The following is a 20,110-nucleotide window of genomic DNA, read 5'->3' as shown; positions in this document are numbered from 1 at the left end:
GATACAACCGAAAGTGATTTGTAGAATAGTAGTTATAGCAGTCGTCATGGTAGTGCGTGCGGCTCAGACGCTCCTCATGTCCCGTTTGATGACATCAGTGTTTTAAAACAATGTTTAACAGAAGTTCCACAGTGTGGATTGGTCATTTCAAATTGGTTTTGAAATGACCAAATAACTCCAAAATACAGTAACGGATGCACACACTCGGTATTTGGAAGCCGTTGACACAGTTTCAAGTCGAACAGAAACCACGTCGGGGAGATATTCTTGCCGCGCACACACACAGGCCTTTCTTGCTTTTATAGTTGGATAAATCTATATATTTTCCCATGCAAAACACACGTCAAAAGAAAAGTTCCAAGACAAGTCCAACGAGACATTTATTTTTGACCTGCTGTCCGCGACCCACTAGTTGAGAATCCCTGGTCCAATGTATTTCAATTTGTTAAAGCTTTAGTAAAATACAAAAAAGTGAAATCCACTGTCACAATTAGGATGCATGCACTGCATTCCCATTGCTAACATTCATATTGCCTGTAACCTTGTCATTTTGACAGTAATATCCATAGACATTGTAATGTCTTTGTATCCACAGAAAATGGCACAAAAAAGCAAGTGCTAATTGTAACGATTTATTTTCAAACATTTACGTGTATAAACACTGCACGAGTTGTGTTGTGCACAAATCCTACACCATATCTAATATAATAAATGAGAGGATTATTTCCTTTGGTGGCGTTAGTGTTCTGGAGGTTAAGGAATGTAGCAGCACTTTATAATTCAGGAAAATGTTCTTTATTGAGAACAGGAGCAGATATTTACACAGGAGGTCAATGATTATGCAGCTTCAGCCTCAGCCTGGATTCTCTTCTTCCTCAGCTGCAGCCTCCTCTCCCTCTCATACTCCTTCATTCTCATCACATAGCTGTGAACACACACACAGGCAGGGGTTCATCTCATAGTACACGATAGATGGGATTAAAAAAAGTGCTTAAGTAGCAATTAAAACTTCACAAATACCAACCGTGACATGACATTGTTCAACTTCTAAAGCTGCATGATATCCTTTACATGGAATAATATTGTTCCAGGATGTGTTTAGCTATATATAGCTATATATAAGGTATAACAATAACATCCCAAAGAAAATGTCAGCCAATACTGCAGAAATTATTGGTTATAAAAATGTGTTTCGTTTTTTTTAGTATAAAAAAAGTGAAACGAGGTAGTAATGGTAGTTCTAAAGGAGTGGTTCTCAAACTTTTTTAGTTGTTCCCCACTTTGAACAAAGGCAAACTTTCAAGCCCCACCTACGCCAATTGCCCCCCCCCCCCCCCCCCCCCCAAAAAAAAATCCTGACAAATACATTTTCAAATCTATTAAACTAACGGAACAAGTAACATCATGTTTCATAATAAAACTAACATACAGTATTTCAGAATTAAATTAAAACTCAAAAATTTAATTCAACTAATCACCTGCATGAAAATCAAATTTAAAACTGTTAGTTAATGACTAATGGTTAATTAGCCAAAAATACAAGAAATAAGGGAACATTGTTTGCAATCTGTGGCAAAAGGCTTTATTTTAAATCATAATTTTTGCACTTAAATTCCACGTCACATTTTGTTGCTGGTCCATATCTAATGCAGTCTAATGTCTAACCCTAACCCTAATGCTACATTTTTAGGCTTCTCATCATTCCTTTCTTTGTGTGTAGGCGTTTTGCTTAGTGTTATTGATCTGAGAAAGGCATTTTGCATGAAATTGAAAAGTTTGTCTCGCCCCACCTGTCATACTGCGCCACACACTTTGCACTGTTCTGAAGTAAGAAAAACCTGTTATTATTATTAACCTGTTGTTATTGAACATGAGGTGTTGAAGTTTGTGTGAGTGGTGAGTAAACAGAGGGAGGGTCATCTTAATCAAAGTAGGATGTCCTACAAAGAGCAGCTCAAAGTAGGGCTGGGCGATTTTGCCTAAGAAAAATTCGAGTTTCGATTTGACTTTCAATTTTTTTTTTCAATGCACTTAAAAATGACTGCAGACATCAGATATATTGTCAAAAGTGCAACTTTATTGCTTTGATTGTCCTCAAGAGTTAAAATTGATAGAACAATCCCAAAATAAAAAGTAAATGAGACTGTCATTCAATTTCAAGCTTTAACCCAGGTTTAAGCTACAGTGCAACAGCGACCTCACAGTAGCTTAAATTTTCTGAGTAAGAAATCAGATAACTACATATTTTATAACATATAACATTACAATTAAAAAAACAATACACTTTTCCCTTAGCATCTCAGCATAATGTAAATAAAAAATTAAACATGCCTGTGGCACACATACTGTATATCCTACTCAAAGGGTAAACAAATGTAAACAAAGAGGGGGCTGGCTCACATCGCGCTACGGTAACCCATAAGGATGGAATGCGAAATAGTCCGAAAACACTGTGGTGAAAAAAATAAAATAATAATTAAAAGGTTTTTTTAAAACTAGAATTTGCTAAATAAAAATTTCTATTATCTACAAATTCAATAAATCAATGAAATCATTATTATTTTTTGCCCAGCCCGAGCTCAAAGTGTTTGTGTGTGAGCAGCACTTACTCCTGATGCTCACAGTAATCCCAGTCATGTCGCTCATGCTTGCAGGCGAGGAAGTTGGGCCAGTTGTCTCGTTTGCACTTCATGAATTTGATCAGGTAATGAGCGCAGTAGTCCCTCTGCTCCAGTGGGAGCTGGGCCAGATTCATCTGCTCCTGAGTCGCCACCATTTCTGGAAGAAAACAAAAACACACCTTTAGTCATCATCCAAACTAAGGACTGCACCGTCATTCTGTGTGATTCTTTTGAAATGAATCACACTGAAATAGTTTCATATGTTAACTATTAGAACTCAAATACTCACCTCTTAATGAACTATTTGGCAGTTAAAGGTTTCTGCTCTCAATCCAATGTAGTCATGTCACTGTTGTATAACCTCATTAAATAATACAGAATACTGATCACCGAAAATATTGAAATGAAATAAAACTATTTTGAAAAATGGTCTAAGCCCTAAGGGTGGGGGAGAATTTGATTTACGACATATGGCGATATTGTTAAGGATATCAAATAATAAATCAGTACGTAATATGTGTGTTTTTTTTTTGTTTTTCTTTTTCTCTTAGTACGTAATATGTGTTAATAGACTGTCAGTCTATCCCTACGAAGCATCCCTCATTGGCCAGTTTCGGTGATGTGATAGGTGCACCATATGACTAAAAGTTCTGTCAGTTTTATTTCGGCTCATATTTATTTTTGGCTACCCTGCTAACCCTTTTATTTTAGCCCTAACCCTAACCCTTTTATTTTAGGCCGTGGCTATTGATACGTAAACGTATATATTGACTGTCAGTCTATCTGTACGTAGCGCCCCTCATTGGCCAGTTTAGGTGACGTAATAGGTGCACCGTGTGCCTTAAAGTTCCGTCAGCTTTACTTTAGCTCATATTTATTTTTAGCTACCCCAAAAACCCTTTTATTTTAGCCCAAACCCTAACCCTAAACATAACCCTAACCCAGTAAATACCCTAAAATGTTTTTTTTTTTTTTGGTTTTTTTGGTATATGTATTTTTAAAGGTGGAATTTGCCATGTTAAATAAGTTAAAATGTAAAAATATATATGTCAAAAGTGGAATTCGAACCCACAGCAGCGGAAAGAAGAATTGTTGAGTCAGGTTCCTTAGACCAGTGTTTTTCAACCACTGTGCCGCGGCACACTAGTGTGCCGCGAGAGCTCGTCAGGTGTGCCGTGGGAAATTATCCAATTTCACCTAATTGGTCTAAAAAAAAATTTTGAAAACATATTAATTATTATCTGCAAATAATATACCATTGTCGAGTGTCCGTGCTGCAGTAGTGACTAAAGGTGCGTGCACACCGAACGCGACGGAAGCGATGCCGTTGCCTTAAATCGTCCCTGATCGGTAGTTTGCACATAGTGGTGCTTTTTTGTCAGTCCATCATTTCATCGCTCCAGCGACGCGATCACTAGGGAGCTATGTGTGTGTGTGTGTGTGTGTGTGCGTGTGTGTGTGCGTGCGTGCGTGTGTGTGTGTGTGGCCCCGGTAACAGGGTAGAGACAGAGAGAGAGAGAGTGTTGATGACGTCTTTTTTTTTTCCTTCTTGCTCCGCTTCTACGGTTAAATGATCAACTTAACGGAGATATTAAAGGATGACTTCACTCAGAATGTGTTTGATCAGTAGTTACTGTGGTTTTAAAGAAATTTGCCGCTTTAATTTTGAACCTGATACTTTGAGGAAGTAGAACAGCCTCCGCTGCAGCCGTCAGCACTGAAGCGGGAGCGGGAGCGGGAGGGAGGGGCTGCTGCCTCCGCTCTACAGACAGTGGAGGACGGGAGATATCGCTTCACGTCGCTTAAAAAGTTAAAATTTTTCAACTTTGATCATGCAAGTCGCGTCGCTGAGGGGGGGATAAATTGACGTTGCGTCATTTACATTGATTTTTAATGTAGAACAGTGAAATCTTTCCCAAATATTATTGCTTCTGTCATAATAAGCACGATATTTCTGTATTCCTGGTAATTAATAATTTTGGACAGAATTAGAGTTTGCAAAACACTTTGACGTTTTCTACTACCTTTAAGACCACATTGTTGTTTCATTTGTTATGTTCAAGCTGTATTTTTGAAGTGGACATGTTAAGTGCACTTTTTATTTGAAAGAAGAAATACAAATGATGATAAAGTCCTTTATTCTTTGTGTTTATTTGATTCCTATTCAAGACACTTTGATGAGAATGGCTATATTGTTAATATAGGCTACAGAGTATCATTTTTTAACATGTTTGGCTGGTGGTGTGCCTCGTGATTTTTTCAATGAAAAAAATGTGCCTTGGCTCAAAAAAGGTTGAAAAACACTGCCTTAGACCACCAGGCCATCCTGGCACAGGCACGTTACGCTTATGTAGAAACGGTCCGGAAACGTCATCTTTCATATGGATAGACTGCTAATATATAGATACGTATTACGTAATAGGAGTACCTTCCCTTAATATTTCTCCCCAGATCAGTTTTTTTATTTTAATTTGTTAACTTTTCCCATGCCGGCATTGTTAGTCGTGGATTAACTGTATATTTAGTGTAGTCCACTTCTAAGTAAAACTGAAATAAATGTTGGGCTGGCATTTGAAATGCAAGTTTCCACTTTTGTTTTTGGTGAGGGAAAGTAAGAAAATTAAATCGCAATAACTGTAGAATAGCCAACCAAGAATCGCAATAAAATCGAATTGGGACAAAAGCATGTCATCCCAGCTATACTTAACAGTACAGAAAAACTATTATTTAAATTAGATATAACTTTAATCTGCCTTGTGTTTTCCACATTGATTTATTGTGTTATTGTTTGTTATGTTATTAATAATCATGTTTGGAGTAAACAGGCCGAACACGTCCATAATTGCAGCTTTGCAGAGTGGTGCTGACAGAATCCAGCTGTCACAGGGAAAAGCAGACCTTCTGGTTGGCTTTGAACGCTAACAGCTCACTGACCTCGTTCCTTCCGCTCGTCAAAGCCGAAATGCGGGTCGAACTCATACTTCCTTGACGGGTCCGGTTCGGTGTCCCTCTCCGTGATGTACCGCCTAACCAGGTGAGCCCCCATTGCTTCACCAGTGTCCAAACACCGCAGACAGAGAAATAAAACGCTCTATGTCTGCTGTAAACTAACGTTTCTGAGTGTGTTTAGATTTCTTCCATTCGGTCACCTCCACAAGACCAAGCTAGCACTTCCGTTTGTCGCCGGAAGTAACTAAAGAGTGTACGTCTGGAAAAACAGTCCGTTTGCAAAACAGTTCCGCTGTGTCAGAAAAAAAACAACAAACAATCGAAATCTGTCACAGTTTGTGCTTATGTCTGTCCGTCGTTCATTATGCTGAGTACATTATTGTGTCACAGCATTTGTCTATGTGTGAGCTACAAGAGCTTAGATTAAAATGAGCTTGTTTTTTTTAATGACAAGCATTTTAAACGTCCATTAGGAATTTATTTATTTATTTATTATTATTATTATTATTATTATTATTATTATTATTATTATTATTATTATTATTATTATTATTACTTTGTAGAAGCAGAAAAAAGGGAAGGAGTTTCAAACAATTTTCTCAAAAAGATGAAATATGATGATTACAAGATAAAATCAGATCAACCTGAAATGTGTTGCTTAAGTTATGTATTTCTGGTCCACAGTGTCAGTATGTTTTAAAAGTGGTCCAAAAATGGAATACATTTAGCAATTTTCTTGTTGCATTGTTGCGTTTTCTTTCACTAGTGAAAAAAGTGAAACAAACAAAAAAAAAGCCCCAATGTTCGATAAAAACCTCCAAAGATGTGAAAACCACAAACAGACACCAAAACGGTGATAAAATATCTTGAAAATGAATTAATATACTGCTACAAACTACTGAAACACACACTGATATTCTCCTACAGTCAGTTTAGAGACTCAGTTGAACCTAAATGTTGGACTATGATATCCTGTTATAAAACAATTCAAAATAATTAGAGCTCAGCATCTCTACATGAAAAAAACAAGTAAAGAAAATTAAAAAAAATGTATTACACCTGTACTTGGCAGAGTACAGATGTAATAAACGTGTGATGGATTACCTTTATTTTCATATATGTACAGGTACATACATGAAATGTGTTCTTAGGAGCAGTAGACAGCCACATGGCACCCGGGGAGCAGTTAGGGTTAAGGGACTTGCTCAACATCCCACAGTGATGGCCTACCTTGGTTTTTAACCAGCAACCCTTTGGCCATTGTGCCACCATTAATTGGATAATATGAGTGGGTGGAAAGTTATAATTATTTACCAAACCAACTTACCAACATTTGTACCTAACCATGTATATTATGGAATAAGAAATTGTAACTGAAATAAGAGAAAAACTCATTTGATTATTACAGTAGTTCAATCTTTTAATAGATTTTTTGTGATCCAAATGATAATATTTCATAACAAATACATGTAAGCCTATTTGTCTGATGCACATGCAGCAGCACAACAATGCAGTCACTGTGTAGCCTAACGTACTGACTGTATGTAATGTATTGACTATAACAGCAGATTGATAAATGTAAATCTTTAACAGAAGCCACGTGTATATCTATGCAGGAAAACACCAACAAAATATCACTAAACATCTTTCGATTAGATCCCTGGGGTAATATGAAATTGTTGGTTAACATATACTTCGGTCATCATTTTAAGGTAGAACTAGGGAGGGATATACCTTGTGAAATACCCTCACTCTAACTTTTGAGGAGGTCATGTCCCCCACATACCCCCCCTTGTCTGAGCTGACAAAGCTTTTCTTCATCTGCTTTCTTAAGCTCAAGAGTAAGGTGCTGTGTAGAGGAGCTCATCTTGACTGTAACTTTCTCAGGCGTCTCATTTTAAAGGTTCTGTCACTGATAGAGATCTTCATCTAATTCTTCTCTATACAAATTTCTCCGCGATGGTTCAGTACCAGATCCCTGATTCCCAGACTGGGAACCAGTGCCAGAGGGAAACCTGCAGATGGAATGAAAAAAAAAAGAACATTTGATGGTGTAACTGGGCGAAAAACCCCTCATTTAGTTTTTGTTGTCTGTACTTTTTGTGTACCTGAAGTTTCCAAAACCTCTGCTCTGCTGCAGAGTCTGAGCAAACATCTCATATTTACGAATGTCATTGTCACTAACTGAGCGGCGAGCAAATCTCATCGCCTCCTCAAAATGATCCTTCCTAATCTCTGGGACTGGATCAAAGTCTTCATCCTGCAAAGAGCGTTCAAATAAAAGCCTCATGAAAATGAAGGAAATATGCTGGATGTGTTCATGTGTGTTCCCAGTCCAAAGACTGTAAGATAAAGGCACCCACAGCTCTCAGTTTGTTTCTGTACCAGGCACTCACAGCCTGGCACTGCAACAAGATGTGAAATAGGGCTTGAGTGTGTTTATAAAAGACAAAATGTGAAAGTTTCATTGGGTGTGTGAATATTCCCTGAGTTGCAAATACTTGTCGTGTTTTTGTTGTGTTGTTCTTATGAAAAGTTGTCATTATACAATATACAGTAACCACCACAAACAGTATTTTCTTAACATTAATTATTTCCTAAAACTAAATCAAGCACCGACTTACAAACAGCAGCCTTTAACAGAAGGTTTTTGTTAGCAGGGGTCTAACACCGGATTTCCACTGGATGCGTAACAATTAAGGACAACAATTTCCCTTATTTTGGGGTGTCGGCAATCGGCCGATCCTTGCATATGAAGTCAATCTTTTCCGCCAATCTTTTTTTTACCTCCGCAAAGGTCTTAAAATCGGTCATAAAGTCAGCCACTGTCCTCTTCTGCTGTGAGGTGACTGACAGGCCCTGCCCACCAGGTCATGTGTGCATGTGCGTGCTGCGCATGCCTCTGCTACAAAGGATAACAACAACAGTCACCCGGAGCACAGCTAGCTTAGCATGTCTGCAGTATTGCACAAAAAAAGAGAGCAAAGGATTGCAATTCGTAATTCCCGTAACACAGGATTAAGTTTTGGTGGAGCTGCAAACAAAACGCTAACTTATTCTCCATTTATGATACTACCACACTGCTCAGTATGCAGTATTTGACGCTAGTAGTCAAGCTAAGCTAAAGCTAGCAGAGCAAAGAGCCAGAGGTGCGCTAAGAGCGCTTATCAGTGAAACGAGCAAAGGAAAAAGGTTGAATTCACGGCTTTGGATTTAAAAAAAAAAAAACTTCCACTAATGAACAATTGACTGCAATAAGTGTGAGTAGGGTTGCTAATCATCCCTTAAAATACAGAATTGTTCCTTATTTGGCCATTAAATGGTGTGACCCGTACTGAGCCAAAACAAAACGCTGTTTGTTCTGTATTTGCATAAATGACCAGAACACTAGACATGTCCGTCTGGCCGTCATCACAAAGTAAAATGCAGAAATGCCAAGGCCAGCAACATCATCGTGGTGGGATCTACGTGGGACCCCCACTCTCTGTGGTGTGAGTGTAAGGTTCTTTCACAGACTGTTGGAGTGTGTGAGAACAACTAACCTTTGCTATGTTCAATCTGTCATTACCCGTTGACTTATGAAAATATTACACATGATGAACTTTATTATTTCTGTAAAATGTTTGACTTTCAGGAGCTTTTATCCTGTCATACAGTTATTTTTAGATGAATGTTTTTACATTTAAATATCCACAAAGCTGCTGCATTTGGATTTTTTTTAAATTTTTGCTCTACAAGGAAACCTAAAACTCAGGACACTTTATTGGTCGTATCTGTTGCGGAGGACTCCGGCATGACGGAGTTGTTACGCAGCTGTGCTGGTGGAAATAGACACATTGACTTTAATGGGAACGTATCAGCTCCGTTGCTGTTCCGCAGCAGTTACGCATCCGGGGGAAATTTGGGGTAACTGCGAACACGTTACTGACCATTGGGACACCCAACGTCCTGTTCAGCTTCTTGATTTCCGCCTCAATGGCCTCACGAATGGCCAGTTTACAGGCCCTCTGACAGATCTCTGTCAGGTCAGCTCCAGAGAAGCCCTCGGTTATGCTCGACAGGTATTCCAGATCAACATCCTATGGATGAGAGGAGACGTACACACAAAAACAACAACAACAACGCAAAAAATCATCATTGACAACAACTTTCATTTAAAGAGTGTAAAAGTGTAAAAACACTGAGGCTTTATGCAGACTCTCTATTTATCATTTGTTGTTATGTATTTATCACACGGGAAGTTGCTTCCACAATCTGGAAGTACCTGCCCCTAGAGAGAAGAAGCAATTAAAATGAATTTGGATCTTGTATGTTGACAACACTTACTCGTGCAACAGGCGACTTGCGCAGGTTTGCATTGAGAACAGCTGTGCGTGAGCGTTTGTCAGGCAGAGGGATGTAGATGAGCTGGTCCAGACGACCTGGCCGCAGAATGGCTGGGTCTATGATGTCTGGTCTGAAGGAAAGGGTGGAGGAGAGGAAGCCCAAAGTTCAGCTTGGAATCCGGCTATTTCACATGGGAACCAGGGTCTTTGAGAACACAGAAGGCTGGAAGGCGTTTACCTGTTTGTGGCACCAATGATGAATATGTTCTTTTTGTCGGACATGCCATCCATCTCTGTGAGTATCTGATTAATGACTCTGTCAGCTGCACCGCCTGCATCCCCAGCTCCGCCTCCTCGGGATTTGGCAATAGAGTCTAACTCATCAAAAAACAAAATGCATGGGGCGGCCTGCCGAGCCTGCAGCGGTGGGAAAAAAGTTAACAGTAACACAAAGCTTAAAACCACATATTCTGTTGAAAATTAAAACCCAGATTTGTGCACATTAAACAAACACATTAAAAAAGAATCATAAGAAGAGCAGTCAACTCTTTTTTTTTGGAAAAAACAATTATATTTAATGTAACAAAATGCATAAAAACACAAGGCAGTTATGAGATCATTATTTTTTATATAACTTCACTTTCAGAAAGTCAAGTTGGTTTTGCCATTTTCTTTGACATTAAAAAGTTTAGCTAAATTATTTTTGAAGAAAAAAATAGATGTAGCTTCCCTAACTTTATTTAATTATTTATTTAGTTAGTTATTAAGTTATTTATTTATATATTTGTGGCCTGGTACTAAATGGTTCAGCGGTTGCGTACCACTGATTTAAACCACTAAAAGTGACCAAAAATGGTTAGGCTAAACACACTTTTTCCTGTTAATTTTACTGTTCAGATCTTCAGATTGAACAAGAAATACAGCATGTGGTCTGTCTGAATTTCTGGTAACATTTTTAAAAGATCATGAAAAGTGTTTTGTTAGACTGTCACAACTTCAGCCACATCTGGTTTATGTTGAATAACCCTGGCTGTTGAAGACTTTGATTTCTCTACATATCTTAGAGATGTGTTGAGTTTTTGCTTTTTCCCTCTCACCTTATCAAACACGTCTCTAACATTGGCCTCTGACTCTCCAAACCACATGGTGAGCATCTCAGGTCCCTTGATTGAGACAAAGTTTGCTTGGCACTCGTTGGCGATTGCCTTGGCTAAAAGGGTTTTCCCACAGCCGGGAGGACCGTAGAACAGAACCCCACGAGATGGTGTCATCCCAAACTTCAGAAACTTGTCAGGATACTCAACAGGGTACTAAAGTGATGAAATATCGAGTCTGATGCAGAATGATATTGATAGAGGTCAGTTTGATGAATGGACGATATCTTCTACCTGAACAAGCTCTTGCAGTTCTCTCTTGACCTCGTCCAGGCCTCCAATGTCCTCCCAGTTCACCTGAGGCACCTCTGCAGTCATCTCTCGCAGAGCGGATGGGTTACTCTGACTCAAGGCCCACTGACAAGAAAAATGAAGGTGTTAGAGGGATGAAAAAAAAAAACTCAATCCACATGGCTCAACCACAAAATGAAAACCATTAATGTTACTAATGTTGTGGCTCATCCCTGCGTGTGTCTGTGTAGTGTTTTCATATACTTGGAAGTCGTCCATAGTAACTGCCAGTGAATTGAGGAGGTCGGCGTCAATGGTTTCGTCCTCCAGATCAATGAGGGTCATCTTCTTTCTGATGGCCTGCAGAGCAGCCTCTGAGCATAAAGCAGCCATGTCGGCCCCCACGTGTCCGTGCGTCTCTGTGGCAATCTGACAAGTTCAACAAGGTTTATTTAAAAGCTGTAGCTTAATCAATTTATTTAGAATCTGATCTATTTCATTTTCTCATGCATTACAATTATTATTTTTTTACTTTAATACATTTAAAGTAAACTGAAAATAATACAGAAATGCATGAGTTTAATGAAATTTAAAAAAAACTCAAAACAGCAGTATGCTATAGTGGTTAGCACACCTGCATCACAACCCAAAACTTGGGTCCTTTCTGTGTGAAGTTTGCATGTTCTCCACATGAGCAGGTTTTATTTTTACAGTTTCCCATTACCATTTAAAAACATGATAGGAGTGTTATTAGTGCTAAGAATTTGTTAACCATCATATAATCCTTGGGGTCAATTTAACCCCATTCAATGTTTATCATTCAAAAAATAATTTTTTACTTGTTATTTGCTTCATATTTCATGACTTTTTCTAATTTGATGGGTATAAATGATTAAGCATAAAATTATCACGATGATATTTTTTCAAATTGCACGCATCGGTTTTGCTTTGGGGTCAATTTGACCCCAAGTTGTTTTAGCTGTGTTTAACTGTCTGTGTATGTGTGTGACCCGTGTGTGACCTTACATCCCCACACCCGCAGGTGCAGAGTTGATACTTTTAAGTTGATTTGCAATGGATGAAATATTTTCAAGATACACTAACTCTAAAACTAAAAGTTTGGGTGGCGCTGAAGGAAAGGTCATATCATCACCACAACCAATAGAGTTCATACTCTTGTGGACATTAATGTTGTCAGTTATTTTAGAAGGTGTGGATACAAACTGTTCAAGATTTTTAAAAAAAAATCTAATTCTAAGTTTGGCCTGATGGTGGTAGTTCAAAACAGGTCAATGTTTCATTATCAACAGGTTATTTATATATTGAACAAATAAACAAAGTGCCGGGCACAAGAACTTAGTCAACAATTTTCTGAATAATTTTCTGGAGGTAAATATCCCAGAGGTCAAATTAACCCAAAGGGTAAAATGTGTTAGTAATATTTGAGGATAATAGGAGGGTCAAGGGAGGATCCCACTAAATGGGATCTGTATGCTTGCTAATTGTCACATAAAGCCTAACAGCAGCTGAAACACCTTAACTGAGACCTTTTCTCCATTTAGGATGAAATTTATTGAGAGAGGTACTGAAGTTAAGATTTTCACAAGCATTGTATGTCAACGTCCTACAAATATAGGACTGTGATATAGGTGACTTTCTCACCCTCTCCAAGTCAACGTCATCTGACAGTTTCATGTTCTTGGTGTGGATCTGCAGGATCTCGAGTCTACCAGTTGAGTCTGGGATGCCGATGTCAATCTCACGGTCAAACCTGCCTGAAGAGAAATCAGGATCTTTTCTTTTTGGATTCCCTCTAAAGGATCTGAAACATACTTATCTCATATTATGTGCATGTTTTTGTGATTGTGTGTGTTCGGACCGAATCGTCTCAAAGCTGAGTCAATGCTGTTTGGTCGGTTAGTTGCTGCCATGACAACCACATGAGCTCTCTGCTTCAAGCCATCCATAAGGGTCAGGAGCTGGGACACGATACGCCTCTCCACCTCGCCATGAGTCTGAAAATGCACACACACAAAGTTAAAAGCCAGTTTATTGTTTTGTGAGTTCACCAAGATTTTGTCAGAGTTCTGCAGCTTTGTGCCTTGCTGAAACAGTTGTTTACCTTCTCTCTCTTAGGAGCGATGGCGTCAAGCTCGTCGATGAAGATGATAGCTGGGGCGTTGTTCTCCGCCTCCTCAAACGCCTTCCGGAGATTGCTCTCAGACTCTCCTGCCAGTTTACTCATGATTTCAGGACCTGAACCAAAGTGATACACAGAGCAGTACAAAGACTCCAAGGGACTGATTTACCTAAGGTTAGCACCTGTAAAAATGTGCACGCGCTGATAGATATTACGGGGCATTCACTAACTTTCTCTCTCTCTGTGTACACTGAGCTTTCCTCGCTCTATCTTTCTATTAGGTATGCTGGAGTTGGAGTTTACGGTTCCTGATCTGAGGTTGTTGTGATTCTCTGATGGTCTACTCTTTCTAATCCCTATCCCCAACTATTCCAACAGATGGCATTCACCTCTGAGTCTGGTTCTGCTGGAGGTTTATTCCTGTTGAAAGGGAGTTTTTCCTCCCTGACATAGGCGGTGTCTGCTGGTGTGGATGTGTTGGGTTTTTCATGTGTCATTTTTTAGATGACTTTGTTGTATTTTGCGCTATATGAATAAAGTTGAATTGAATTGATCTATAAACCAGGATGCAGCATAGTAAAGCTTCTCCTTCCTTAGCAACTGCAGTAAAACCACTCCAACAAACATTGACAAGCTAAGTAGAAATTCTCTTTATTTGCCAATTCGAATGTTGCCGAATAGGTTTAATTACCCGAAGAAAGCTTGCTTGAAAAACCTCAAACTAAGTCTGTGTTGTTAGAAAGAGGCCCTACCATTAATTAGGAAGAAGAAGGCACCGGTTTCATTAGCCACGGCTCGAGCCACCAGAGTCTTTCCTGTACCTGCCGGGCCATAGAGCAGGATTCCCCTGGGGGGCTGGAAAAGAAGATTTAATTCAGGATCAGTGTCCGACTGTTTGGAAGCAAAAACAAGATGGTCACATTGACATATTTTGGTGGAAAACCTTGACACCGATAGCTTTGAAAAGTCCTGGATGTCTGAGAGGAAGCTCCACCATCTCTTTGATCTGAGCAAGCTGCTTCCTGCAGCCTCCGATATCATCGTAGCCGATGTCACTGAGTGATTCCTCTTCATCCTGTGACACAAGACCATCTTTTTGCCTCTTTCCTAGTTTTTTTCCTTAAAGCTGATATCCGGAGGATGAAAAGAGAGAGAGAAAATTCAAAAACGAACGTCTAGATGTCCCTCCCTAAACTGCTTCACTTCCTCCCCTTGCCTCTGTCAATCTACCAGAAACCACACCTCTACTTTTTGTGCATGCACATCACGAAACATAACAAGGTTGCAACGGGTCGCATTGATATAGGTCTATGGGTCATCGTTCTTCTTTTGGCGATGGAAATTTCTGAGGTAAGAGTCAAAATCATATTTACCTGTTTGCTGTTGTGACGCGCGGCCTTGTTTCCGTGCACAGTTTTGCATTCACCTCGATTGACAGTCAGCGCTACAGGAAGTAGAAACCTATCGGCTGGGCGACCACGGCGCAATTTTATTTTCAAATAGGGGTCTATAGGACGAAAGCAGGACTTATACATTGACTTATATGAATGACCACCAGCAATAGACTATAGTAAAAGACTAGTAAGGTATTTTTCACATTTAAAAAAAAACATACATAAACATGGATTTCTCAGAAACTCTGGATATCAGCTTTAAGGGCGTGTTCACACAGACAAATCCTGGAGCGTTTTAACTGCTACAGAGGCTTTGATTTGTAGTCCATTAATCTTCTATTCATACTTTTGCAGAACCAGACTGCAGAATACTGGAATAAAGCTCATTACATAAGTCAAACTTTACAGTCAGGTGAGTTGAGCAGGATGGAAGGTAGACAACAATGTATTTCCCCCACTTTTTTATTTCTTACTGACCTCTCTTTTGATTGGCTCTCCCTCACAGTAGATGACAGTGTCTGGGGCAACGATGCAGTGAGAGTCAGGGTCCGTCTCCACCACTTTGAACTCCACTGCTCGCATACTTCCCCTGACTAAGAAGATGTCACCTGAGAAAAAGATCAGAGACAAGACAAGGTAGGTATATTTAGTAGTTTAAAACTTGTTTTTTTATGTGAAGGATGTTAACACTGCACCTTTGTGTACTGGCCGGTAGGCTTCCAGAAAGTAAGGTTTGAGAAAAACCTCAAACAGGTTCCCAGTAAGTCCCTGTATGGTGTCATCAATGGGGAGCACATGGATCTTTTTTCCATACTTGATGTCAGGACATGCATGAATACTGTGATAGAAACACATGTATGCACACACACACACACACACACACACACACACACACACACACACACACACACACACACACACACAGACACACGCGAAGAAATACAATGAGTTTTGCATAAAGTCAATAATGCTCAAAGCTGTTGGATTTTTTTTTTTTTTTAAATCAGCTATAGACATATAGTGTAGGCTACATAGATCAATAAATTAAAGATCAGTTGCTAAATGTAAAAGGCTGAAATTGCCACTTTGTTTTTAACTCCACTATAAACAAGGTTTATTGACATTGTTGGAAACGTTTTGCGCATTGTGTCGTATAGAAGTGTTTTACTTCATTCTAACAGTGGTCTCTCTCTGTCAAAGTGACTTACCGACACATTTTTGGTGTTTTCAAAGACTGGAAGTTGTGTCAAAACAATGGCGAATGTTTATTTTGGGGTTTACGCTCGGAAATCGAATGCCTCGCAGAGTGAGGCAATATTACGGGCCAAGAATACCAGGAACAAACTACAATAAATATGGCATCGAGCGAATTATGGTCCTCCTTGTTTGGTGAAGAAACAAAAGAAATCACAGTTAGAATGAAGTAACTACACTTCTACGCATCCATCTACGGAACTCCACATCTCACAATGCAATGCACAAAACTTTTCTGAAAATTTCAACAGTTAACGAGCAAATTATCTTTCTTTTTTGTTTTTATTTACAGTATGAGGCTTATACTATAGATTCTTCCAATAAAAAATTTAGTCTTCAGCAGCTCTTAAAAATGATTATATATAACCAATATATAACCAATCCATCGCAGGGCATATATATATATATATACAGTATATATGAGCACTATATGGGATTGGTGTCTTTAAACGTTTTTGTTTGATGTAGGAAAATGCTAGTTATGCTCCATTAACTATAGACACCTTTGAATTTGTTAACATTGAAACGATACACTTCAGCCTACATATCGTTAAAATAAAAAGATACTAATACCTTAATACTTCCTATATTTTGTAAACAATTTTGAAAGTAGTCCCCATTTTTTGTGACATAGTATCTTCATAGTTTTCCTTTTCTCATCACACAGCAGAAACAGACATATTTAAAGACTACAGTGTGTAATTATTAAATTAAATTAAATTCAACTTAATCTATATAGCGCAAATTACAACAGTAGTCATCTCGAAGCGCTATCAAAATATAAAATTCTTAAAAAAAAAGAAAAAAAAAACAACAAATCCACATGAACATGCATCAGCTACAGTGGGGGAAATAGACCAGTAAAGGTCTGATCATGATCAGATAACCTGACGACATCCCCAAGGCGGACACGCAAGTTGTTGCGTGTCACACGGTTTATTCGAATCTTCTCGTCCACACAGGTGCCATCAGTCAGGACGATACACACAGTTTGTCGCCGTTTACGACCCTTCAGCACCACAGTGTCCCCCCGGAAGAGCTGCAGCTCCTCTGTCTTGTTCTACAATGGAAAACCACACAAGTTCAACCCTCCTATTATCCTCAACACATTTTACCCTTAGGGTCAATCTGACCCCAGTGATATTTGCCTCCAGAAAATGATTTTCAGAAAATTGTTGACCAAGTTTTTGTCATGCACTTTGTTTATTTGTTGAATACATAATTAACCTCTTGATAATGAAACCTTGACCTGATCTCTATAGCGCCACCATCGAAGCCAAACATTTAAATTAGGATTAATTCAATAGTTTTTATCCTAATCTTATCAAACTTACTGACAACAGTAATGACCACATGAGTATGAACCCTATTGGTTGTCGTGATATGACATTTCCTGCCACACCACCATCAGGTCAAACTTTCTGTTTTTGAGTTAGTGTATCTTCACACAAATATTTTCTAATTTGGGGTGCATATTCATGAATCACACATAATGAACCATGTTGATTGATGTTGATGTTTGGCAGGGATTGTGTCAACACTTATCAGATGAGAATTATTCAATATCAAGGTCCTCCTGAAAACAGCTAAAACCAGTTGGGGTCAAATTGACTCCAGAGGAACACCAAATGCATGCAAAATGTGTTCAGCACATTGGAAAAAATATCATCATGATAATTTTATGCTTAATAAATTGTAACCATTAAATTAGGAAAAGTCTCAAAATATGAAGCAAAAAAAATAAAAAAAATAAACATTGAATGGGGTCAAATTGACCCCAAAGGAAATTAGGTGGGGAGGGTTAAATTAAAGGATAATAAATGAATGAATACATAAATGGAAAGGAAATCACTAATTTACTGTGTTTTGTTCCTATTTCCCACACACACACACCTGTGATAGGCTGACGATGCTGCTGTCTTCGTTAAGGGCTTCGTCCACCAGGAGCCGGTTTGGTCTGTGTTTCTGCTTGAGGATGGCAGTTGAGAAATCTTCTTCCTTTGGGCTTCCAAATGAGATATTATTTGACTTCCACATGCAGGCACTGGACATGATGCTCTAATTTCCCCCATGTGACACTGAGCTGTATTTAGCTGCACTTTGCCTGTGTATATGGCAACTCTTTCACTTTCAAACACTGCAACATTTTATAGATTTGTCAATAGTTTGTACTTACAAATCAAAATATTTGATTCATGTTTCATTTCTCTTAAACAACATTTGTTGAACTAGTTTTATCCAACAAAAAAAATGTTCAGTCCTCAACACCGAAAATACTAAAAGTTTAGATAATAATTGAAGAACATGCACACACACACACCCACACACACACACACATACACACAGACAGACAGACATACTGCTGCACTTACTTTGCTCCTCCTGAGCCGGGCATGGTTGTTGTTTTTTGTCTTTCAGGTCACCCTCAGCTTCACAACTTCCTAAAGTTGTTTTTTTTTGTTTTTTGTTTTGCCTGGAATCAACCTCCTGTCAGATCCGATCCAATGCGTCGTTGTGATGATTTGCTTTTGCTAATGGCTTTTTAGCTTTTTTGTCTTAACCCTAGTTTACAGGAGCTGCAGCCTGTTTATCAAAGCAGGTTTGAACTCCTCGTCTTATTATAACCTCTCGTAGTTGAACTCACTCATACACACACACACACACACACACAGAGAGAGAGAGAGAGATCTGACACCAACTTTGGAGAGTGTCCCAGAAACAGCAGTGTGATATTTCCTCCTCTGCCAACCATTTTGTTGTCACCCAGCTGCTCTAAAAGCCTTACAGACAATATAGTTCCCCCTCCTCAAAATATTTGTAATAATATATTAAGAGTGAACTAATGTGCACCCAGAGCTTTTTTTTTCACCATTATGGAAGGGGAAAAATTACTTTTTTTCCTCATATACAGAGGGGAAAGTAAATTATGATTTTTTGCTTTAAAATGATCAACAGACATTGTGAAACTACAAAAAAATGAACCAACAATCAAATGCATCACATCATAGCCGACCAATAAGATTAAAGTTAATGCACAGCGCCAAAACAGTATTGAATGCTGGTTATTTTCTGTTTTAGAGTTCATAAATGTAGCTATACTTTAAGCCTGATCATTTTTTTTATTTATTTTGAGTTCATTGGTGTCATTTTATTTAAAAAAGAATTGTACATTTTGACAAACACTTTATTTTATACAGATGCCTTTGTGGAAAATAAATTAAGTTCCAAATGTGCAATACATGAGATGTTTACTCAATACAAGGGAACCGTGGCAAGATTTATTACCAACAATAAACGTGGACGGTAAAAGAAACTAGTAACTTCTACTATGAGTACTATTTAATTGAGCAACTTTTGACTATACTTGAGTATTTTATGTATGACTTACTTGTACTGGAGGACAATTTCAATCAAGTAACAGTACTTCTACTTGAGTAGGATATAACAGTACTCTTTATACCTTTGCATATATAGTAGTACATACATGAAATTCTTTCTTAGCATTTAACCCATCCCTGAGGAGCAAGGGCCTTGCTCATGGGCCCACAGTAGCAGCTCACATCAGACTCAAACCTGCAACCCTCCAGTTACCCTCTGCTTCTTTAGCTGTCAAACCCCTACTGCCCCTCAGTTATTACTAAGGAAGTGGGCTTGTAATCTGAAGGTCATTGGTTCGAATCCAACCTGGACCATCACTGTGGGATGTTGAGCAAGTCGGATAAAAGCGTCTCTTATAATGTTGATATGGCATGGTGAACAAAAGACTCAAGTGACTGCTGATAATTTCAGAGAATATTTGATATGATATGGTGTGTTATGACTTTGAGACCTTTAGGTTATTCACACAACCCTGGTAATGTGTAATGTGAGTGCGATGTCTTCCTATGGGATGCACGCCCCTGCTGGCAGCCCTCAGAAGCACAATCTCATTATGGCAATCCTGATTGGCTGGTGTATTTGTTCGCTACAGGTAGTCCCACCTACCATAAGTATCAAGTGCAGAGTATACAATGCCATTCAAAACAAGCACCTCTTCGCACTC

The 20,110-nt window shown here is 38.7% G+C and overlaps 2 protein-coding genes across 2 annotated transcripts; both read right to left on the bottom strand.

Annotated features, from left to right (window-relative positions):
• Window positions 1-772: 772 nt before the first annotated feature.
• ndufb7 (NADH:ubiquinone oxidoreductase subunit B7) lies at window positions 773-5,828 on the bottom strand. Its single transcript, XM_028447405.1, has 3 exons — window positions 5,556-5,828; window positions 2,610-2,778; window positions 773-925 (listed from the first exon to the last, which is right to left on the bottom strand). The coding sequence occupies exons 1-3, from the start codon at window positions 5,665-5,667 to the stop codon at window positions 838-840; spliced, it is 369 nt and encodes a 122-aa protein (XP_028303206.1). The 5' UTR covers window positions 5,668-5,828; the 3' UTR covers window positions 773-837.
• Window positions 5,829-6,964: 1,136 nt separating this feature from the next.
• Window positions 6,965-18,733, bottom strand: LOC114461594 (transitional endoplasmic reticulum ATPase-like). The gene is made up of 18 exons (XM_028443813.1): window positions 18,441-18,733; window positions 17,962-18,073; window positions 16,956-17,128; window positions 15,510-15,652; window positions 15,292-15,422; window positions 14,364-14,495; window positions 14,173-14,275; window positions 13,403-13,536; window positions 13,160-13,295; window positions 12,943-13,055; window positions 11,545-11,709; window positions 11,284-11,406; window positions 10,993-11,205; window positions 10,134-10,312; window positions 9,897-10,026; window positions 9,500-9,649; window positions 7,679-7,830; window positions 6,965-7,585 (listed from the first exon to the last, which is right to left on the bottom strand). Exons 1-18 carry the CDS (start codon window positions 18,461-18,463, stop codon window positions 7,480-7,482), a joined length of 2,418 nt encoding a protein of 805 aa, XP_028299614.1. The 5' UTR covers window positions 18,464-18,733; the 3' UTR covers window positions 6,965-7,479.
• Between the last annotated feature and the right edge of the window lie 1,377 nt (window positions 18,734-20,110).

This window comes from Gouania willdenowi, chromosome 1 (assembly GCF_900634775.1).
Source record: "Gouania willdenowi chromosome 1, fGouWil2.1, whole genome shotgun sequence".
NCBI lineage: Eukaryota > Metazoa > Chordata > Actinopteri > Blenniiformes > Gobiesocidae > Gouania > Gouania willdenowi.
This window is presented reverse-complemented; position numbering and strand designations above follow the sequence as displayed.